Source organism: Odontesthes bonariensis, chromosome 16 (genome assembly GCF_027942865.1).
Source record: "Odontesthes bonariensis isolate fOdoBon6 chromosome 16, fOdoBon6.hap1, whole genome shotgun sequence".
NCBI classification, from domain to species: domain Eukaryota; kingdom Metazoa; phylum Chordata; class Actinopteri; order Atheriniformes; family Atherinopsidae; genus Odontesthes; species Odontesthes bonariensis.
Window position 1 is genome coordinate 7903472 of NC_134521.1, and position 23534 is coordinate 7927005.

Here is a 23534-nt window from a genome sequence, read left to right on the forward strand (position 1 = left end):
GACCCTCTCCCAAGTTTTTTGGAATGTTTTATTGGCATCAAATTCAGAATGAGTATATATTCACGTTGTCTGCTCTGTTTTTATTTGAGTGTGTGGTTTGAATGAATTTAAAATCTTTGCATATTATCTTCCTTTACATTTAACACAGTGTCCTAACTTTCTTTGAAGTAGGGTTGTGGAAAAAGTCGTCTGAAGTAACATGCTTTCTCTAAAGTAAAACTATATCACTGATGGTTGAAACTGATTCAGACCCGAGTAGCACGATCCGGTTTTATTTTCTACAACTGTTCTCCATCTAACTCAAGGTAGTACGAGATGTACACGCGCTCTTTGAGCCATCGTGTCCTCTGTTTCACATTTCTGCTGGGATGACTACTGCGTGGCAACTTCCTGCCTCAGGGCTGCAATGACTTTAAGAGGTGTGTGTGTGCCACTTTCCTGAGACAAAGACAGGAAAAGGTGTTGCATCCTTGTCCCTGTAATGCGAGGGATGGGAAACTGTTCGGTTGCAACACTACTCCACTGGAAACAATTCTTTTATTTGACTTTTTACACACAGTAAAAAATATTTCTTCCGTTTGCACAACTTTAAGATAAAAGAGGTTTAATGAACACCACCCACTATACAACTTGGGATAAAATGTGCCACTTCAAAAGTCAGCAAAGTCAAGGAACATGAACACATCAAGCGGAAAACTTAATGTTCTCTGAAGTAACCTCGAGAGGAAACATTTCACAGCTGCGATAAGGCGTACGGGTCAGTTGCATGCGGAGCAGAAAGAAACCAGGTCACAGTGGCATCTCTGAGGAAGGTACTTAGAGAGGTCGTGAACTTTATCTTGGCCCCCATTTGATATTATTGAGGCCTTGAAACTGTCGTTTAAGCGCCTGTCTGTCTGACCAATCGGAGTCCAGGTGGCTATCATCGTCTGCCTCCTCCAGTTTCTGAAAATGTTACGAGAGGGAAGGATGTTTTTTTCGGAGCAGTTACACAAAATGTATGACTTTGTTTGAGCCTGTCCTCACCTTGAGTTCCTCCTGCCTTCTGAAGGACTGCAGCATCATCTGTTTCTGCTGCTCATCAGTGACCAGAGGCTCTCTCGCTGGCGCCCCCTGTCCTTTCTGTGTTGAACAGCAACAGAGAGAAATTCATTTCCAGAACAACAACAAAAAGAAACAAACATGTTGCCTGTCACAGGTTGCAAAAAACACATCAGGCTGACCCAAATGGCCCTCACCTTCTGGATTTTGACCACAAGCTTTGTCTTTTCATTTCTTCCAATGTAGTCCTGTAGCTTCTTCCCTCTCTGCATCTCTTTGGCAGCCCACCATAGTTGGCACTCGTCCTGGGTAATCACCTGCAGAGATGCCTGAGGCATGGAGACAGATGGAGACGGCAGACGGAAGTGGAAAGAAAAATTTGAAGAGAATGACTCTGTGGAGAACACATATGGCTAAAGCAAATAACCCATCCAACTGTGCTATGAAAACTACATTTTCAAAAATCAGAGTTACTTTAGTTAGTCGTATCAAACAGGCAATAACTGATCAAAACACGATAAGCTGTTTCACCTGTGTCCCTGAAAGGTCCTCCTGGTTCTCAAACTCCATCCTTATTGGGTCATGAGGAGGCAGTCCCATGGGGTACACTATCATCACGGCACCCCTCAGCTGATCCAGTGCTTCCTTAACCATCTCCATGGTGACGCAAACATTAGCTTGAACTTGTTTCTGCGAGATCGGAAGAGTGGCAGATGTTCGTGTTTTATCTCCACCCTGGTGAATAAATCAATAGGTGTTCTACCCTTTACTCTAATACTCACTTTGGAGATGAGGGCCTTTGCTTCCTCCACAGTTCTCATCAAAACTTCTTTCATTTTATCGTTAGGAGCTGTTAGAGGGAAAAGAGTTGGCCCTTTTAGGATACAACCATGGAAATGAAAAAAAAACACAACAATAACAAAAGCTTTTAAAAAATCTGCTTATTTTCAAAGCAATTGAGGGTAGTGTACGTACAACACAGATGTAGTGTCACCATGGACATCATTTTTTTGTGTAACTGCTAAATTACAAAAGCAATGTCACACCTGATATTAGGTGTGACATTACAGATATTGCAGTTTGAGGCTTTGACTACATGCAAAGGTCCACGCTCTCCAAAAAGGCAGCCAGGTCTCCTCATCAGTTGTAAACAGACACGTGTCTGCATTCATAGTTGATCTATGTAGACCAGAGGTCTTCAACAGGGGGTCTGCGACCCCCAGGGGGTCCGCGGAGGTACTGCAGGGGGGTCGCGAAATCTTTGGTTGATTAGACGATTTTTAAAAAAAAATTTTTTTTTTCAAACTGTTTTTTCTCACAAATTGTGTGCAAACGTGTGCCGTCCACAGATGGTTTGAGGATTCATTGTCCCATCTACATGCATGTTTAACGTTAAAATCTGTGGATTATTTGAATAGCTCAGTGTTGTATGCAAGATGTTTGTTTATAAATGGCAGTGGCACGGCCACCCTGTACCTTGCACATGTTTAAAATAAAAACATGAATATATTATTCTGTGTATTATTTGAATAGTACTGAATAGTACTGAATTAATTACTAATTGAAGTATTGAATGTACAATAACAGAGTAGCTATGTTTATACACGGCACTAGGCCCCGTTAAATATAAAACACAATTGTATGCCATATAGATAGTAGGGGGGTCCCTGCTCCAACTCTCCATCAGTTTGGGGGTCCCTGGCCTGAAAAACGTTGATGTAGACAATGCTAAAGAATTAGATTCTCACCGTGTCCGTTCCTCCTCCCAATCTCATCCTTCCTAAGCACTGGTCCTCCACTAGGAATGCACTTGTCCTCCCATTCATCGTTCAGTTTCAGATCCACAACCTGCTCCTCTGTCAGCCCCTGCATGTTGGGCGGCAGTGCGATGCCATGGTCTGCAAGCTCTGGGATCTCTGAGGGAAAAGTCGCAAGGACATCTAAGTCAGTATTAAACTCATGAGCAGACTAAGACTGTTCTAACCCTACAATTTAGCAGATGTATGTATAGAAACATCTCATCCCCACACAGCGAGAAGAGGCAACACAAAGGAAATGTTTCACCTGAACATATTCTGTCCACTTTGAGCCTCCCGTTGTAAATGCCTGTAATTTCCTGGATCACTGTCTCCAGAGGCGCGTCCACAGTGGCGTTGAACAGAAACTGGCTTTCATCTCCACGCTTCACATGCAGCTGCACCATCTTCAACAATTCACCTCCTAAAAGGGACGTTCACGCATGGAAGTTTGGACCTGAATAACGAGCAACTTATCTGGAACTTAACTTAAGCTGACTTGAGGAAAACAATGTAACCATAGCAACAGTGCAGCGCGGACGCTTCGAGAACAGACACAGTAAACATTAGCTTTTAGCTAGCCTGTTGCTACACCTGTTTACGCCGAGTGGCTGTGTTTCTAAAATAAAGGCTAATTCATCAACAGTGACAAAGAATGGTAACACTTACATTTGCTACAAAAAACGACAAGCACGGCCCCCTGACTACTAAGACTGGACTTAAACTGCTTACAACTGTTACTAATTTTGCAATACATGAGAATATGTTCAAATACTTCTTCTGGTGTTTCGCAGTGACGGTTCCCAGTAATTCCACCAGTCCCACCGCCCTCTAACGGTAAGAAAATTAATTGAATCAACGTTAAATTATGGTATTTTTTAGGGCCATTTTATTAATGTACTTCATTTGAAATTTATCATTAATTTATTTAGCCATTTGAGTTGTTTTTATGGGAACTGGGTGAATCTGGGTCATCTGATTAAATGACATATGCCTAGTGAGCACAAGGGGCAGTCCTAAAATCAGGAGGCCCCTGGTCTCCCTCCAGAAGGAGAAAGTAAACAGAAGACTCAAGTTGTATTAATAAGGAGACACAATGACACCAAAGGAATGAAAATAACTATCCAGAAAGAAATGGCTCTCTGCATTTATTCTTCAACTAATATTTCAAGAATAGTTCAATGTAAACGGATTAAATCTGAAATAAAGATGCAAAAAAAAAAATTGTAAGCAAATTCAGTGCCTGTGGAGAGCAATGGTGTAAGAGTGTTTTAGAGGTATGAAATATCAAATATGTATTTGATGTTGTGCAGTAAGGTAAGAGTTCATGCCCAAAAAAAAGACAACAAAAACTCATGTTAACATACATTTATTTTTGCATACATACAACAACTGCTTCATACATTAATGTGCCATCTGCTGTGCACGTAAAATATGGAACATTGGATATTAACATGAATTACAGCTTCATGTATTCACTTTAATACACATAGAATATTTGTAACAACACAGAGTCTTATTTACTATGGATTATAGCCATAAAAAGGGACACCAACCTCACAAAAGGAGCAATTTGTTTCCTAGAAAATCTCATCTCGAACTGTGACATGACACGAAGCGCTGGCTAGTAACCTACTGCTGACACAGTATCTGCTGCACGTATTTGGGTAGCAACAGATGCATGTTCGAGATGACATGTAAGCAAATATAGTTTTTATTTTTTTGCTTATTTTACATATGTTTATGAGCATGGAAGCATTTCTCATCTGCTACTTTCTTACTGTAGGCCCGATGCTTTATCTTCCATGATTCAACAGAAATGCTTTTCACGCAGTTTAAAGATAAATCCGATCATTTCTGAGGGCGGGGGGGGTAGTACACGTTTAGACTACAACAGCTGGTGTGTGTCGTGTTGAAGAGGATGGCACTCTCACTGATCCGTTTGCACGTCTCAACACCCGTCATGTTCATCCGGCCGACAGCAGTGAATGAGTGAAGCAGGTAACACGGGACAAAATACTGACAACGCCTCTGACAACACCACACGCACACACCTCAAAAACCACCAAAACATTAGTGAGGCTCCGCAACACGCACACCCTCTCAAGTGGGAGAAATGGCTGTGGTTCGATATTGCAGCTGGATCTGTAAACAGCGTTTGACGCCCAACACTTAAATCACACCACTCTCTGGAATGTGAGCCGCACTGTGCCTGAGAAGTGTCAAGTGGAAATGTTATCTGGGTAATGCATCCGGGGTTCACTCCATTCGGTAAAGGTGGGAGTAACCCATTAGTGCAGCTACGGGGGAGAAATTCTCATTGAGGTGCTGGGTGCTTTGAGTAAAAAGCCCCTTGTTTTGTTTTGTTTTGTTTTGTTTTGAACATTTTTGCATACAGTATTGCCTTTCAACAGCCAGTGGGCAGGCTGGAGCTGAAATACGGTAACGGCTGTGAGCAAGTGAATACAGAGGCTATTATTTCTGTAATGTTATGTCCGTAAGGAGATACGCTGCTTTAACTTAAGAGAAAATGTCCTTCGGGAATCTCCGATATCCCGCTCTTAAAATCTGTACACACTCACACTCACATCCAAACACAAACACGACAACAGACAATATGCACCGCAAATACAGCACATCACTTCTCACCACGGTAACAACATATTATTTAGAGTAATTGTTAATAGAAAAGATAAGCATGACTTTTTCAATGAACCAAATTTGGAGTTTAAAAAAAAAGAAGAAGAAAAAAAAGTCCCCTCTTATCTTATGTGCTTCCCGTCACGTTTAAGACCCCAATCCACGTCGTTGTTCTTTGAGCACAAGAATACACACGATCGTCACACTCTACGAGTCACAAGTTACGAGTTACAATGGTGCGCTTTGATGCTTGGGAGAAAGGAGCCAAACACGACAGAGGGAGAAAAATGAGGGAGCCCACTCATCTGATCAACCTGCAGTCTCTTACGTTCATGTCACTTGGCCTTCGAACCAGAGCAGGACCGGGAGAGTGCACACAGCATCTCAGTGCGTGTCAGATGCTTTTGTGCAAACCACTGGCATGGCCATCACAAACATACTCACACACCCAGCAAGTGCTTTACATGATGAAAACACACATTTATACATAAATTGCTATGTATAGGTTTTGAAATACAGCGAAAAAACAAAACTTCAGCTAAGTGTCTTAGCCCGCAAACAATGCTGACTGAAAAGTGAACTGCGTTACTATCAGGTGGGTGACGTGATGTTACGCAGCATCGGTCCCGCAACCGTGTGCAGTTTTACATGTGAGTCAACGTGGAGGCAAAAACCCAGTGAAAATGAAAGTACATTCATAAAGAAAGAGAGCAATTTTTTTTACAGTTGCACCTTTGCAAAGCAAATTTGGGGCAATTGTAAATGTATATCCCCCGATATACGTAACAACACTAAACAAAAAAAAAAAAAATCTCTGAGAATTCCACGCATGATCGGATCAGTCAAAATGAAGGTGAAGCTACGAAGATTTAGATTCACGTTTACAAGCAAACGCAGCACAGCCACACAGATATCTTTTGATATTGCACACGTGGTTAAACATATTTACTGTGCATTTAGATATACTTTATAGTACAACATACTGTAGACGCAGGCACATGTTTGCTGCCATAAATAAAAATAAACAGATCGAGTAATATTAAAAGAACTGGTAATACCAGGGAAGAAAACCTCTCATACACTTCACGTTACTGCTCGAGATATGTATCCTTTCCTGTGATTCTGAAGGGGATTGGTCTATATTTTAAATACTGTCTCTTTTGCACACACATACACACACATACCCTCCCACACACACACACACTTATCATAGATCTATACATATCTGGGTATGCCCCTTACATTCAAAGGGTAATATTATCTTTACGTCGACTCCCTCGGGAAGAGAAAGTTGTTGCTGGGGCCCTCCGGGAGCTTTGGGTTACTGGCTGTAGTTCTAGTTGGGATGGGAGGGGGTACGGTTGGGAACACAGCAGCGGCAGAGGATAACCACTCGGGCTCTGAGTCAAACACAGAGTGGGTAGGCTGAGTCTGAGTTTGGGACACTAGAGAAGTGGATAGGAAGACAGGGTTCTGTTGTGTTTTCGTTGGGGGAGGGAAATCCAAATCATCATCAAAAGTGACCCACTGCCTTGTTTGTTTCTCTCCCGAGGGAGGTGGCTGGCGACGAGGTGCGAGGGCAGGTGGGAGTATGGAGGGCAGAGCCAGGGGCAAAGCGGGGGCACGAGATGGGTCAGGGGCGAGAGGGAGCCGAGACGCGAGGGCAGAATTATGACTGGATGGTGGTCCCAACAGGGACGTGGTCCTACTGAGCTGAGAGATGGGTGCAGCTGAAGGGGCTGCCATTGGTGCAAGGGTGGGGACGAGTGGCTGAGTGTGAGCAGACATGGTTCTCTGAAGGTTTGCTGCTGGGGCTTGATGCTGGAAGCTGAAATCTGGGGTGAGTGAGCGCCGCTGCTGCTGCTGCTGCTGCTGCTGCTGCGCCAGGGGGCCTGTGAAGAGGTTTGTGCTGCTGGGTCGCGCGGGAAGCGGGTCGGTCATGAACGGGTTGGGTGAAGCGCGCAGCATCTCTTGAGAGCGACTGCGAGATGGGACCGGTGGAGGCGGGAGCAGGGAGGAGGTGAGCGGCGATGGGGTGGAGAGTGAGGAAGAGGAGGATGAATCCAGGGCCTTGTGGTCTGATAAAATGGAGGACTGCAGGGAGAAGGATGAGGGGAGAGTGGAGGAGGAGAATGCAGACTGAGGAACGGAAGGTGGAGCGCGCATGGAGGAGCCTCTGCTCAGTGACTGGGTGGCGTGCCAGGAGGAAGCAGAGGAGAGAAAATCTGATGCAAGCGTGTCGAAGGGGTCAGGCTTCCATTGTGCTTCTCTTTGGAATCCATTCAGTCCATTCGTCTGAGAAGGGACAAAACAAAGAAAACTCCATTCAGATGTTTAACCAACAATGTTAGAAGAAAAGGAAACCGTGGACCTCTAACAGTGCAGTGTTTAAACCTAAGGGACCACAGGTTTTGAGACAAACATGAACGAAAGTTAAAGATACCCATTGGAGCTTTTTTTTGTAAACAATTCTAATAAATTATTTTTAATTTTTTTTCCAGTTGAGAATTGACATGCAGGCAGGATATTCAGCCTATTCTTTGCTTTTCATGCCTCGGGGTACCTTTAATCTGGCGGATTTACAGTTAACTACACTGACCACTGATGTATGTGTCAGTCGACATACAAATTACCAAATTGAACACAAACAAATCATTACGTCACAACAAATTATGAGTTCATTGCACGTGTGCTCACTTTTGCCCTCGGTAACAGAGTGAGGACATATGACAGGACACGTGAGGGGAAATGGCAACAACAATCCCCCCCCCCCCCCCAGACACAAAAACAAATATTGGTAGATTTTATGTTCCTTAGACAAAAATATACGAAGCCTTGCTGTGAACTAAAACATCCAGATTAAAAGCGTTTGATGTAAAAGGAAGATAAATCAATTACAACATAAAGAGGGGGGGGGGTTACTGAATGTAACGTATGGAAGGTAGCAGGGGGCTGTTGTGCTATGGAGGATGACACAAAAAAGTGGTTTAATATCAAGTACCTTTCAACCTGATGGCTTCTCCAGCTTGTGAGAAAGAGACAAAAGCAGGAAGAATGACACAGACAACTGAGCTCATCTACTGTGAGTCATAGTAGTTTTTTCCCTTTTATTGCAGGCTGTAATACCTTTCATAATTTTGAGTACAATATTTTATCATATCAACTGAATGTGCAGCTAAATCTGTAGAAATGAACCTGATGAAGTTTTTTTTTTTTTAACTGTACTTATGTATGTGTTCTTTGTTCAGCTGCTAAAATTCCAACAATTTTAATGAAAGGAAGTTGGCACCAACCTGTGCAGCTGGGGTTGTCTCAGGCTTGGCAGCATCGGGTGGCAGAGCGTGAGAGGAGCGGGAACGAGGCGGAGGTTTAGGAGAGGCTAGGCCCTGCTGAGGCCCAGCAGGGGGGGTGCAGGAGGCAACAGCTGTAGGTGGAGCCGCTTGCTGTGGCTGCAGAGGAGCTGCCAGAGTGGGCTGCATTGGTGCGGGCAGTTGAGACTGAGCAGAAGGGGGAGCTGGCTGAGGCTGCATGGGTGGCTGCATGGGTGACTGAGTCTGGGGTTTCACTGCAGAAGGGGCTGCAGGAGGGGGTCCCGAGGGTGGAGGACCTGAGTGAGGAAACAGGACAGAGTTATGGGGGCATATCCATCCACATTCACAGTTCTCCATTGACTTATCTGCAGATGATTTACTGGACCTTTGTGCTTGCCCTCAGTTCTGTGTATACTTGAAGCGAGCTCCAGTCTCTTTTAGGTCCCCCTCCCAACGTACCAACTTGGTCCTGAACGGCCAGCGTTAGGAAACTTCTTTACACTAATGTTATTAGTTACTAATTATTTTCCTAATGATTTACTATTCGTGCCAACGCAGGTAAATGAATACCTGCTCAAGCTCAGAGTTGTTCTGAACAATGAACGCTAAACAACCCTGGTAATGAAGGCTTTGGAGGAACTGGAGGAGCTTTTCTGGGTAGGCATGAACTTCAGACTGTGAGTTTCGACTTGTGCAGGGCATTTTCCCCACACTTTACATTATTAAACAATAAAGCTTTAACAGGAAGCTTTACAAGTTACCTTAATAACAAACCCTTTAACTAAATCTTGTACTTTGTTCACTGTGAATACATATTTCTTTACCCAGTGGCAGGTCAGGTGGTTTGGGTTGGGCACTGGGTGCAGGCCGGGGAGCTCCTGGGTGGGTATCAGCGATAGGCCGAGGGGCCCCGGGATGCACCTCTGGGATGGGCCTTGGTGCTCCAGGGTGAGCGGGAGGCTGCGGGCGAGACTGAGGGGCTATACTGATCACTCCAGCTCGAGCTGGAAGATTCTGAAAGATGAAAATATATTACAGAGCAGCGGAAAAAAACAAAAACAGAAATGAGTTGTAATAGTCGATAAGAAAACTCACTGGTCTGGAAGCACCTCCAGGTCCAGGAGCTCCAGCTGCTGCTTGGCCTCGACCTGAGAAGATTAAAACAGACAAGCCAAATCAATAAATGTTGAAGACAAGCTTTTCAGGCAAATGTGATGGGCTGGCAGCTTCGGGGGAACGTGTAAGGATAAGCAGGAGCATGGGAGCTTCAAACGTATGAAATTAGAACTTAAAAAAAATGATGCTCTAAATCATATTTGAGTACCCCTTATCTACCGCAGTGTGCGACAGCCGACTTTATCATCAGTGATGAGTCAGTCATTCCTGAGCTGCAGGAGGTCTGGAAGAGAGGCAAGCCTTGTTCTGCGAGCCAACTGCTTACCACACAGCAAGCATACTCCCTTTGCATCTCTATTCTCTCGCTGAATCCCTCTCAGAGCCCGCAAACATTTTCCCACACCACTTAGATGTCTGTTTCCGTGTAATTATTCCCCGTGCAGTCACCAAATGTAAGTCAAACCCTGCTAAACACGCACACCCTTACTGTGAAAGAGGGAATCAGTTAACCACAGACACCATACAAATCGCTAAGGCAAAGGCGGGTCAAGTCAGCGATAGGCTACACGACCAAATCCTGTCCTCCACCCAAGGACAGGCAATATTTTGTGTCAGGGCATTAGCACACAACCCGGGATTATAGCAGACAGTGAGGCATCATCTCACCCCCATATCACAAGTACAAAGAAATCTCACACAAAGATGGACCATGACTGGGCAAATACAAGCCTGCAAACACCTGAAAACCTTTTGTCTCAAATGGTACATGCATGCCAAGTGTGGCTACGTCATGCTTTGTGGCACTCACCTGCAGGAGTATCTGGCCGAGGAAGAGCAGGGCTTTTTGATCCTTTGCAGCACAAAGGAAACCAAACCACATTGCTGTTACACACCAAAGTGACACACTAGTCGCAAGATGCAGGTGCTTCCAATGACAACACATTACTGGGGGAACTAGAAAAAGCATCTGATGGCAATAATGCGGCATAGCAGTACAGCTTGAGATGCTGTGAGTCTGAATATATCCCTCTGTGAGGAGGATTTCCCCACTAATCATCAGGGATTACTTTGACCGAGCGGATACAAAGATTAACCCGAAGACAAAGGAAACTCACATGATCTCCCCTGTTATGTCTATAATCATCAGATTAGAGAAGGACACGCTTACAAGGTAATCACTTTTAGTCACATAGTCCTTTACAATCAGTTTGTGCCTCACAGCTAGCCTTGTTTGACAACTTTGAACAAGTTGAGATGTTTACTTTGAAACCCTAAAACAAATGTTGATCGTAGTGTCATCGAAGGAAATGCATATGACGACAATTAGTCGAGTATGCATTACGCTACTGCTGACGGGGATGAGGAAATGATGTCCTTACAGTTGAGAAGACCAAATCGGCTTTCAGTGGAAATATAATTACACGTGTGTGTCTATTTGGCCCTTTAACCACTGGATTTTACATTCCCACTACTACTACAACAACTATGTACTATCCACGGTTACTCTGTATTTAAAGAATAATAATACTTTTTTTTGCCAACAAACTACTAAATAACATGTCAGTAACACACACACACACACACACACAAGACTGGAACTTCCCACAGTGAAGCAGAGTTTAGCCGCTTTCGGACAGAGCCGTTCTAAGAACGCAGTTATCAGAACTGTCCTACTCGAATTTCGTTCTGATAACTATCCTTCCCCAGCGGAACTGTTTCAGTCTGCATTCGCACATGAGTCGGGACCTGATAGGGACTGATGCGCCGCGCGCAGCCGTCTGCTTCAGTGACGTGTTACGTTAGCCGTTTAGCGCCACATTCAACAACAAAACAAAACCCGGTAAAAGTAAGGAGAGAAGAAAAAACACCACAAAGAAGCTAATATGGAGAGCGGGGAGGCCACCGTGTTCATGGTCTGCATGATGGTGATATTAATCATGGACGATCACATCAGGCGTCTAACATCGAGGCTGGAAGAGCTCACAGAGAGAGTCAGGAGACGGAGGTTTCGAGCGCAGGCCATACTTTTTCATTTCATGAAGGAAGAAAGGAGAGCAGAGCGCTGGAGACAAATGAGACCAGTGTAAGTTAACTTATTAAACACCTGCCGGTTGTGTCCGTGTCGTATGAGGAAACATTTCAGCCGTGATAGCATGACATGGGGCGTAGCTACCGACCACCACACACCTCCCTCAGATCGTTCTATAGAACCATGAAAAGACCCGACCTCGGAGAAGGAGCTAAATGGTTATAGGAACTGAGGGAGAAAGCCCCGAGTTGCTGTATGTCCGAACACGGGAGAAAAGGCCCGCGGATTAAAAGGTTATTAGAACTGCCAATGGTTCCTACAGTCCGAAAGCGGCTTTTGTTAACAGTGAACCATCAATGTCAACAGAGCAGCGATAACATTGATGACTGGGTGTAAGAGCGCAGGGATCAGATGATATTTAAAAACAACTCCTGGTCAGTTACCTTCGCTGCCTCTCCTATCAAGCAATGGGCTGGGACCTTTGCCACAGTCTTAAAGAGGAGAAAGAGGTTTTTTTTTTTTTTTTTCCTTTTAACATTATAGTACAGCATGAAACATAACCCCCCCCCCCAAAAAAAATGATTAAAACAATTAGAATGTCACAGCATTAAAATTACACCAACTGGTCAAGCTTGTAGAACAATATCTATATAAAAACACAGGCAAAACTGTCTACAACACTTTCTACTCTAGTCACGGAGAGAAAACAGAGGGATGGGTATAAGAAATAACTATATAAGAATCTATATCCACCAGGATTACATATTATGGGGAATAACTGTACGATGCACAAGCAGCAGTGTGTTTGAACTTGATGTAAATGTTTGTTCACCTGCTTTCGACTATTATACCACACATGTAAATGACTGCAATTTATGTCCAGGGAAAACTACTCTGATGATGCCACAGGAAATCCCCGCTGACTTGAGCGGAGCTCAGTGTGCAAAACTGACTACTTCACTGAAATAAGTACTGGAATTCCATAAAATACACAGGCCATATATCATGATTAACTGTGCTTCTATTTGCGTGGCTCTGATGGAAAATAGCAGCCGCTAGATCAAAAGCCTCAGCCACATAAGCATATCTACACAACAGCATTCACTTTACCTGCAGAGCCCTTTCTAAATGGCAGAGGGCTCATGCATCCTTCAAGGAATTTCCAAAGCAGCGGGATAAAGATGAAAATGTTACCACCTGCCTGAAACATCTCATACTGTTCTGTGAAAAATGGAATTTATGCATTTCCAGGGCAAGATTTTATTTAGTTTTTCTCACTCAGGTTAAAAGCTACTGTCAAGAAAAAAAAAAATCATCAGACTTTAATCAAATGCACTCGAAAAGAGGTCTAGGATGCTACTTTACCTGAAGGTGGTGGTGGGCGTTGAGGTGGAGCGGGCCTGGCCGGAGGGGCATTGGGACGGGGGGGAGGTGGGCGTTTGGGTTCCAAGCCTTGGGCAGTGGGGGCACCAGGCTGGAAATCCACAGGAGGTCCTGGAAGGGAAAAAAAAAAAAAAAAAAAAAAAAAAAAAAAAAAATCAATCAATACATAAATATACCATAAACAAAATGAGCAAAAATGTTCAACATTTGCAATTATTTGCAGAAGAATGTGTGACCGCCCAGGTCATTCACCCTGAGAAAATGCTCATCCTCCAACAGAGGACACTTTTTCATACCATTCCCCCGAATGTATAACCCTGCATCAATCAATGCGTCAAATATTCTACAATATATCAACCAATTACCGCACATACATGTTATTTATTTTACAGCACACTGGAATAAAAGCCACGTGTCCTAATTCTAAAAACACTGGCACATCTTATAATTCTGCTCTTATGCAGAGGTAGGATTTACATTTGACTGAAGAAAAGATGAAGCACTGCACACATTTTAATATGGCACTACAAAACACGGGAAAGGGAAAGTTTGTTGTTACACACACCGTTCTCTATCAACAAACACAGATTACACTGTCACACATCACATTACCTGGAAATTCTCTCCTCAGTGACGACGGACTTAAATCTGCTTTCACAGATTACAAACAACAACAGAAAGGGGTCACAACCTGAGCAGGTGATTCATTTGTATTCTTAGGCGACCTGACTGCGGCCGAGTGACATGCTGTTCTGTGTTTACCTTGTGATGGTCGGGAGGGTTGTGAACGGCTGGGCCTGCTGGGAGCGGAAGGTTCTCCCTGAGTGGGGGAGGCGCAGGGACTACTGCGAGGAGAGGGGCCAGGGGAGGATCCAGGGCCGGAGCCTGCTCCAGGCTGGAGGTGCTGGGGAAGGATCTCTTCCACCTCTTCATCCACGTCGCCTGGTGCAGGAAACAAGAGGGCAAGAATGAAAACTGAAGACTCTACAAACATTCACTTTTACCACCGGTCGTAAAAAAAAAAAAAAAACAGAAAAAGATGGTGGACGAGCACTGAGACGGCGTAATGCAACTCCCCACCTTCCATGTCATAGTCGTCGTCACCCATGTCGGCATCCTCAGCAAGCAGGGTGGAGCTGGCTGACGTGGGGATGCTTCCACAGATCCTATCCACGCTCATTTCCTCCTCAAGACTCTTGATCCACCCTGGACTCTTTAGGCGGATGTCAATCATCTTTCCAAGGACCTAATGTACACAAAGGAAGCGATTATGTGACCAAAGGCATTTTTACACCTTTAAGTCCACATCATGATCCCAAGGTTCATGGCTTGTGACACTATATACATTTGATCCGGATGGTTTTGGTTTTACCACGTACGCCACACACTTTTACACGTAGTCTGACTACACAGTCCGAGATAGATGCTGCTTTGGCATGTTTGCAGGTCGACTGCAGGTAGTAATTTCAGCACTGGTTAATTCCAACAGTCTGGACCAAATTATTGGGTATGAGAGCTCTCTGAGTGTTGAATAAGTAAGCGCATTCGAATAAAACTTATGATGATTACATTTACATTTGGGGGACTTTAAATGAGCTTTGAAGCAAATGAATTATTCATTAATGACTTACAGTGGAAGCACTGAGAGACAGAGCAGCGAGAGCAGAGTAACCTTCCAAGAAGGTAACCCACATCTTCTCCTCAACAAACCTGCATTAAAAAAAAACAAACAAACACGCTGTCAATCCGGACTGTTCCAAAGTGATCCACACCTCATTCTGTTTCTTTTGCGATGTCAGGCTCACCTGATGAGGATGACCTCTCCAAAATGAGTAAACTTGTCCAACAGCTCATCTATGAGTTCATCACTGAAGTAGTCATCCGGCCCGGAGGAGCACAGTGACACCAGGATGGTGCCATCTGGAGGCCCCTGACGGGCAATGACATCTTTGTAGACTTGGTGCCGTTCCTCTGGATCAACCTCCAGAATGTCCACATCTATTATTGCCACCACAGGCCTAGAGTGAGACATGAGGTCAGGCAGGTGATCATGATGACTGGGACACGAGATTCAACAGAAATTCCATTTCTGGGATTTCGCCACTGCTGTATTTCTAATAGCACTTTACAGCCACATCGTACTCGTTACCTGTGGTCTGAGGTCTTAAGTTCAGCCCTGCCGTAGTACTTCAAAATGCCGGGGCTCCAAAGCTGTTCTGGATCATCCTCAATCTCCTCAGATGTAGAGGCTACCCCGACTACATTCATCTCCTCAACTGAAAAACAAGCATAAATCAGTCCGAGTACAATGATGCTTCAGAAATGTACTTTTTTTTTTTTTAAATCCTGACACGCATAAATAAAGCAGTAGCACGGATTAAAAAAAAAAAGGTCTCAGTTTGAGGTATTTTTCTTTGGTGCAGCACAACTTATCCCCGTCTCACCTGTTTTGTTAAAGTTCCACTTTCTTCTCTTCCAAAGTATGCGGTCGGTCCAGGCTGGGGTGCGACACTTCTCACTGGTGTCATAATCTTCTGAGAAGAGGTCATACTTATAAGTGGGGGCAAAATCTAAATTTCCTTCGATAAAACCCCGGAAGACCTGTAGAAGACATTTTGAGAGACGGTAAGATATGTGCAAACCTTATAGAAGTTCCATGAGTAACGAAGTCTAACTGACTGAATACTCTATACTATGTCTGTTTTTTTTTTTAAAATAACAAATTGTTGGAAAACTGTATATAGATTTTCATTTTGAGTAAACAACATTTTATAGACAGACATGTAGTGTGTGAACTTTGCTTAGTGTGATACAAAGTAATTAAAGGGAACTGTGAGAAACAGGGTGCTCTGGTCTTCCCATGTAGGAGAATGCGCAACCACTCAACACGTGAGGAACTAGATGTCCCAGTGAAACATTTGTTGCATCTTGCTCACAAGATTGTTTTACATATGCTGATTGTAACTAAGCTGTGTAATAAAAAGAACTACACGGGGAAAGTTGGATGGAGTCGTTTGAGCACGGGTGAAGGAGTAAGTTCTGTCACTCCGTCCGGCTCCCCTTGCAAGTAAAAATGCAATCTTGTGCACTGTGTGTTTTGTTGATCACTGGGGTTGTCTTGAGTGAACTGTGTTCCAGCTGGGTTAACTTTTAGACCCAACACAAATGAATTACAAAAGTAATGGGCAATAATTCAATATTTTGTATCAATGACACATTAGTGCCAGTAGATTATATCACATTTTCATTTTAATACATTTTGGCTGCCCCCCTCCCTACAAAAAAAAAAAAAAAAGAAGACCTACTTCACATACTACCCGACACTGCACAGAAATGAAAATAGCTCGATTAGCCCTGAGGTGCTATCTAAACATGGAAACTGGTCCATCTAAATGTTGTATTTTACTCTAATGGGTGAGGAAAAGCAAATAAAAACACACACATATTAAAAACAGCACCACACTGATAGGAAAAACTTGCACTCTTAAGCAGAATCTGACAGGGAATCTAGATTGGAGGCAAGGAGTGCCCCTCAAAACCTGAAAAAGTTGCATATTCGATGTGCTTCTTTAATTAATAAACTTCTTATGGCTTTATTTCTTATATCACGGTACACTTGATTTATTTTAGTCAGGAAGTAAAACCTGACGAACAGCTACTAACGCTGCAAGTGTGCTTTAGGCCATACCAATCCGGCATTCTTCTGTTCAACCAACTGGTCCCCAGCGGTCAAAGCATCCCAGTTCTGCTGTTTGATGAGCTCTTTTACTTCCTCGTTGGGCAGGCTGATCCGATAGTTGAAGTCTCCGCACCAGAACACATAATCATGCGAGTATAGCAGGCGACCCTGGAGGACAAAAGGGATGTTGGCTGTGCGTGCGACAAAGCAGCATGGTGTCTCGATGTCGATTAGTCGCTTTAGTTTTTACCATGGGGAAGGTGAGTCTGCGGGTGATCTCGTTGTAATCGTCGTTCCTCTCCTTGACCTGTGATTGGCCCGCAGCAAAGTGGGAGCAGACAAAGCAGATGCTGGTGGTGTGGAACAGCAGGCGGATGGCAACACCTCCTTTATTACCCGTGGCTCCACCCATTCCAGTTTTCACTGTATCCACGGCTACATCCCTGGAACATGTTGAATGGGAAGGTTACATCTGCTACCACAAACCGATAATAATCAAACTTTTTTGTACAAGAATCCGGACAGTTCATACCTGATGAAGGGTGCATGCTGTGGGCGGATGTAAACAAACAGACACACACCAACTAGCTGCTCTGAAGCAAGCAGCACATACTTGTGGTCTCGTGAAATGTTTTTCTGGAGCTCGGCTGCCCAAAGTTTCTGGTTGGTGGTGCTGAGACGAGGACAGACAGCATTACAGCAAAATCATTACAGGAAAAAAAAATAATAATACAGCATTTTGTCCAGTTAAATTTCCTGTTAAAAGTCACAATATTAAGCAGAACTGATCAGACCAAAGCAATGTAGCTACTGAGCTTTAGATGTGAACACATACTAAATCTTGAACACATACCTGGCACTGACAATGTTCCCAGCATTCAGTTCAACCATTTCCTCAAAACCGATGGCAAAGATATCTATGGGGTTGGCTTTGCTGTCTGTAAAGACAGAGAAAAGCAACATTCACGTTCAGCGTGTTTAGTCAAACCAAGAGTTTCTGTTAATAACACTGGTTTGGTTCCGGTTAGGGGGCCATAAGAGGAGTGAATCTAAAACAACTCGTATTTCAAAGCAAAGGCTTCCTATATAGTGAATCTTACACCGTGCTACTCTTCCGACGTTCATTTACTTTGCCACTATTTTCTCAACAGAAAAACATCCACGCTGCATCACTGCAAGGACAGAGGCTGGTCAGCTAAGTCCATCAGGAGTCACACTGGATTTGCTGGATAACTATTTTCTGGGGATTATTTTTGCAAAAACATGTTAGGTGTTTGTGCTTTTACAAGCTTTAATAGTACGCATTTTGAGATGAGACTGGTGGACCTTTGAGTGGTAGGCTGGATTGACTAGCCACTGGGCATGCAATGGTGTGCTTTAACTTTTAAATTTAATGCTATAACTTAAGTAACTTGGAGGTTTTGTCATTAAAATGAGGCAACCGGCAGATAGTTGCATCACTATCGATAGCATCCTGGTCCATAATACAGCTACTTGTATGACACTTCTCATCAATAACCATCCGGATGCTTCCCCATTCCTAGTTTCTATTATAAGATCAATTAACCAATTAACTGCTGGCTTTGCCTTAGTAATAAGTGCACAGAAAACAATCCAACTAATATCTTTCTTCACCTTAAAAAATACGACTCTATGAAACATATCTGCAAAGGATGACATGAACCAAAAGCTTAGCAAAAGCAACATACCCTGGAACTCAGGATGCCCTGCCTTTCTTGGAGCGTCCAGCAGCCAGTCGTTGAGTGTTTGGTTGCGGAAAGCAATGCTGCGAAACTGTTTACCCCCGTTGACATTCCAAGTGCCGACGCACACTCGAACTTGCTTGGGTTTTGTGTATTTATGATAGTTCTGACACATTCCCAGCAATACCCTTGGTGAGGCTGCAGGAGGGAGAAGAGCAGGATTAGACTGCAAAATGTGGGAACGTTAATGTCTGAATGAAGGATGTGAAGGGAAACGGAACATAAACGGGGGGGAAAGGATAATCAAAACCATTGGGATTGTATCCTAATACAAAAGAGGAAGTCCACAATAATGTTCTATGGGGCATGTGGGAAAGAATGAAAATGCAAACTCATGTTGAAATACTGATAACATTCAAAGTGCAAACTTTGGTAATGGCTCAATACTGTCTGTAGATTCCCACTAAAAATGTGAATTAAGTTCGAACAAGAAAGATCAAAACTGTCCTCTTTCCTTTAATCCTTGTCACAGATGGCTTATTACATGAAACAGACTGGATCAAACCACTACCAACGCCGCACTTCAAAATGAATACTGAACAGCAATCACAAATGAGAGGACAACGCTTTCACAGGGGAGGAGAAATGCATCAGTCTGTTGTTTGCCATCCGTCAGTTACTATACCTGATTGTAAGACAGGTTCAGTGACTAAGTTTGCGAGGGCAAGCGGGGGAGAAAGAAGAGAAGTGTGAATTAACCATCGCCTTAACAGATAATGCTGCCAGAGCAAAAGATAAGCATTTTTTTTTTTTAGACCGAGATAGAGAGCTGACACATGGAGATTATTCCTCCAGATGTTCTATTCTGCAGAAACAACTTCCGGCTAACAGGACCAAAACGGATACGGTATTGTGCAAAAAACTTGGGCCACCCCTCATGTCCTCATATACTGTCAAGAAAACAGCCTTCCGTTTTTTGTTTTTTTCTCTACAAAAACACTGTTCAGGTGCCTTTTTGTGATGCTTGAATGATTCATACACGGCTTGAAGTGGTTTGGCAAGTAAAAAAAATAACAAAACACTTTCCTCTGAAAAAACGGTCACCGGATTGGAGATGAGTGAGAAGAAGAAAGACCTTCAGAAAGCCTGACGAACTATTGCTGAAGGCTGCTTTAAAATAGTCACGATTACAACAAAAGTCTCTTTGGGAAGAAAATATAAATAAACGAAGGAGTGCCCAAGACGTTTGCACAATGCTGTACTTGTTGAAGCTGGTCCTTGCCAACTCATCAAAATGTTCAAACAGTGACCCAGATGAAAGAGAAAGAACATCATATTAAAAAAAATAGCACAAAATACACATTCTATAGCAGACCTGTAATTGTTAAGCTGTTCATAAGAAAACTTTAGGAAGGATGTGGCTGTCCTATCAAATATCATCAACTATATGCCATCTTGCCGATGGAAAGAATTACCATAAAGACTGGAGGTGGTGAGCAAGGCCCGAGCTTTGTCTGCTAAATCACTGTTAAGCGTGGAGCCCAGCCTCAAGATGTCTATAGCTTCCTGCTTAGAGGTGTCAAAGAAGTTGTTCTGGATGGTCCGCGTCACGGAACGAGCTCCATCTTTCAGCTTTCCAGCCTAAAATAAAGAAAAATCATGGCACAAATGTTAAAAAAAAAAACTGTTATATTGTAATATAACACCACTTTAATTATCAGCTTGTACTTTCAGTGTGGAAAAAAAAGTGTCTTTCTCACTGCTGCAATGGAAGAAAAGACAAGAAAGAAAACTTCAGAGAGATCCAATCATTACAGATTTCTGAAGAACTTACAGTTCAGAATCAAATTTATTTAACAAGATGCTACTTTAAATTTTCAGAGATTAATTTACGAGGTAATTCTTTTTTTTTTTTTGCCAGAAGGTGACAATTTGGACAGATTTCTCCAAGCAATAACAGATGGTGCTTGATCATTTAGATGATAATAATGCTGACAAGGTAATACGAATTTGATCACATGATTTCCATATTCCTGCAGGTGAGATCTCCATGAAGCCTTCAAGACAGCATGTATCACAGGGACATCCCCAAAAAAATAAATCATTAAAAAGATCCCACCTATCCCAACCTTCCATCATTATCCTCTTCAATTAACTCACAGACGCTGAAATCAACAGGACACCAGAAAAAGACCCACAGCTCAAAAACAACATAGACTGTCTTGTTAACTTACCAGACAGGCAGAGAGGTCCAGAGGACAGCCGAAAGACACAGCACACAAGAATTAAGAAACAGAAGCACGCAGTTCTACACACAGAGGAACAACTGCTCATACAAGACTCCTGTACTGCATGCACAATGCATAAACAGCCGTTATTGTATATTTCCTAAGACTAAAGTAAGAATTTCAACCCTTTAGTTTTGTCCACATACAGCCCGAGGCCTTTGGCCATTCATCAATATTAGTAGCATCAGTGCCATTTTTTATTTGTAGCTATCGATGTATGTATCCACAGTTCTAAGAATTTGGAGGGTCGCCCTACATCGTACACAATCTGTGGAACGCCATTTGAGTAATGACACTTATTAAGTCTGACTGAATCAAAGAAATCTTACATCAAACAGAGTTCTGATTACCTGCTGTAACTTACATAAATGCTTCAACTGTAAACCTGGTTATTTATGTGCATTCACTGTCTATAACGCGTACCTTGGCCTTCCCATCCAGGGCACCGGTGCCAGCGTAGATCTTACTGACGGAGTCCCCGTTACTGGACCACATGTTCCTAAAAACCTCCTGAAATCTGGCCACCAGCTGCGGTTTTTCTGTCAAACCCATTTGTTCCAACTGCTTGGGCAGCATCTAAAGGTAGGGGAGAATGGGGGGGGGGGTTGATTAAAAGGGACTGAAAAGAGAAATCTTCAGACCGACAATGGAAGCTGCTGAAATCCTACCTCAAGAGCAAAATAGGCTTGAACGCTGTTGGTTCTGTCCAAACAGTCCAGGCAGTTGGTCCTGATGGTCCCTCCCTGAGTCCTGAACAGACACGGCAAAGGGCCATTTCAGAGGTTTTCTTTCTGCCCAGTGAATCACATGTACTAGCAACTTATTGCTAACTTAAGCTAACACTCATTTAATCATCAATGGATATGGTGAAATCCTTTTTGGATTTGTTATCCTGCATTTCACAGGCTCAAGCTCACTTCAGTGCGCTACAAAAATCTGTTTAGAGTGACTAATAACTTGTGCAACATAGCCAATGCATCATGATGAAACAGGTTCACGTTATTAAACTATGTAGTGTTTACTGTGCTACAGCTGCTGAGTGGTTGTGCATTCTGGTGGTGAAGTGGAAAAGTGATTCTTAATCCCATCAGACAAGTTGTATCAGAATGAGTTTTGTACAGTTTTATTGAGTGAGGTATGAAGGTTACTTTGTCGGCCGCAGAGCAGAGGGTAGTTTCAGCTACAAGACTCAAGAACAAAATAACTCTACAATGAACTCAAGACATGCTCTCTAATAGATGATCCCAGCTGGACAGGCTATGAAAACAAGGTGATGCCACAAAGTATTAACAAAAGAAGATTCACTTGTAAACACAGAGCTCCAACAAAGAGGTGACAAGATTTTCCGCTAAACTAATGTTGCGTTGAATCTGTTTGAGCCGAGTCCTACAGAGGAACAAATGGCACAGGAGCAAAAGGAGAGACAGGAAATGGGCCAGAAGAGGAGTCGCATCAATGTATCAACAAGAACAGACAGCAGCTGGCGGAGTAGATACAACACGCCTGGCTATGCAAGCCACAACAGAATGTTTTTTACCGACAACGCACCCCACCGAGCTTCTAAACTCTGTTCAGGAATGTAGTTGGCTTAACAAAGCAGAGTCTATCCAGTTAGAATTCCTTAAAGGTCCCATGGCATGAAATTTTCACTTTTTAAGGTTGTTTAACATTAATATGAGTTCCTCTAGCCTGCCTGCGGTCCCCCAGTGGCTAAAAATGACGATAGACCTAAACCATGCACTGGAAATTATTCTCCGCCTTTGGAAATGTGACCATGCAGATGGCCTGATCGGGAAAGCCGCCGCCGCTTATGACGTGGAGGTTGTTTCCACCCAGAGCCAATAAACTGCCTTTCCCCGCCCACAGTATATGGATGTAAAAAATCTGTTTAGAGCTCCTGCATCAGAACCTCTAAAGAGCCAGTGGACAGATTTTGTTTTTTCTGGGAAAGTGACGACAGAACCGAAGAGATTTGTGTGTGTGCGCCAAATATTTCACCGACGCATGTTTCCAGAACTTGGGCTAATACAGAGCCCAATAAGGGAGAGCCCAGACACCCTGCGGAGGAAACTCATTTCAGCCGCTTGTATTCGCGATGTCGTTCTCTCGGTCACTACCCACAGCTCGTGACCATAGGTGAGGGTAGGAACATAGATTGACCGGTAAATCGAGAGATTCGCCTTCTGGCTCAGCTCGTTTTTCACTACGACGGGCTTCTGCAGACACCGCACCGATCCGCCTGTCAATCTCCTGCTCCATTCGTCTCTCACTTAGGGAAGGATCTCATTCCCGAGTAAGTAATTTAACGCTCTATTATTGTGTTGCTTTCCTGTATGTACAGTATAGTTACATAGCTTGTTACCACAGGAAAGGGTTTGTATCGTTAGCAGCTAACGTTAGCTAACGGTTAGCTATGCAGCTAATAGCATCTGCAAGCTCTTATCTCTGCCAACTGGGCTGTGGGAGGTGTTTGCATGCCCATGAGATGGTTAGCTCGCTCATTTTAGACCAAAACCCCCTACTTCAAGCTTCCTGAAGAAGAATGAAT

The 23534-nt window shown here is 43.5% G+C and overlaps 2 protein-coding genes across 15 annotated transcripts in view; both read right to left on the reverse strand.

Moving 5' to 3' along the window:
- Positions 1-51: 51 nt before the first annotated feature.
- On the reverse strand, positions 52-3647 carry cfap298 (cilia and flagella associated protein 298). The gene is made up of 8 exons (XM_075487606.1): positions 3507-3647; positions 3106-3261; positions 2790-2957; positions 1824-1891; positions 1573-1731; positions 1239-1370; positions 1027-1122; positions 52-945 (listed from the first exon to the last, which is right to left on the reverse strand). Exons 2-8 carry the CDS (start codon positions 3242-3244, stop codon positions 835-837), a joined length of 873 nt encoding a protein of 290 aa, XP_075343721.1. The 5' UTR covers positions 3245-3261; positions 3507-3647; the 3' UTR covers positions 52-834.
- Positions 3648-4190: 543 nt separating this feature from the next.
- Positions 4191-23534, reverse strand: part of synj1 (synaptojanin 1) — a 29089-nt gene continuing 9745 nt past the window's right edge. For 2 of the 14 annotated variants that reach the window (XM_075487613.1, XM_075487608.1), the window contains 23 exons: positions 21655-21736; positions 21410-21562; positions 20174-20339; positions 19384-19407; positions 18705-18896; positions 17849-17933; positions 17528-17668; positions 17246-17438; positions 17005-17163; positions 15761-15917; positions 15466-15592; positions 15122-15334; positions 14948-15026; positions 14397-14562; positions 14079-14258; positions 13929-13964; positions 13299-13427; positions 12377-12424; positions 10713-10754; positions 9884-9936; positions 9613-9802; positions 8771-9084; positions 4191-7772 (listed from right to left, as the gene is read on the reverse strand). In XM_075487613.1, coding sequence (XP_075343728.1) covers positions 6741-7772; positions 8771-9084; positions 9613-9802; positions 9884-9936; positions 10713-10754; positions 12377-12424; positions 13299-13427; positions 13929-13964; positions 14079-14258; positions 14397-14562; positions 14948-15026; positions 15122-15334; positions 15466-15592; positions 15761-15917; positions 17005-17163; positions 17246-17438; positions 17528-17668; positions 17849-17933; positions 18705-18896; positions 19384-19407; positions 20174-20339; positions 21410-21562; positions 21655-21736 — 3961 coding nt within the window. In that variant the 3' untranslated portion in view covers positions 4191-6740. Of the gene's footprint in view, positions 7773-8478; positions 8503-8770; positions 9085-9612; positions 9803-9883; positions 9937-10712; positions 10755-12376; positions 12425-13298; positions 13428-13928; positions 13965-14078; positions 14259-14396; positions 14563-14947; positions 15027-15121; positions 15335-15465; positions 15593-15760; positions 15918-17004; positions 17164-17245; positions 17439-17527; positions 17669-17848; positions 17934-18704; positions 18897-19383; positions 19408-20173; positions 20340-21409; positions 21563-21654; positions 21737-23534 lie in introns of all 14 variants that reach the window. The other 12 variants (XM_075487615.1, XM_075487610.1, XM_075487620.1 and 9 more) reach the window with 11 other exon arrangements.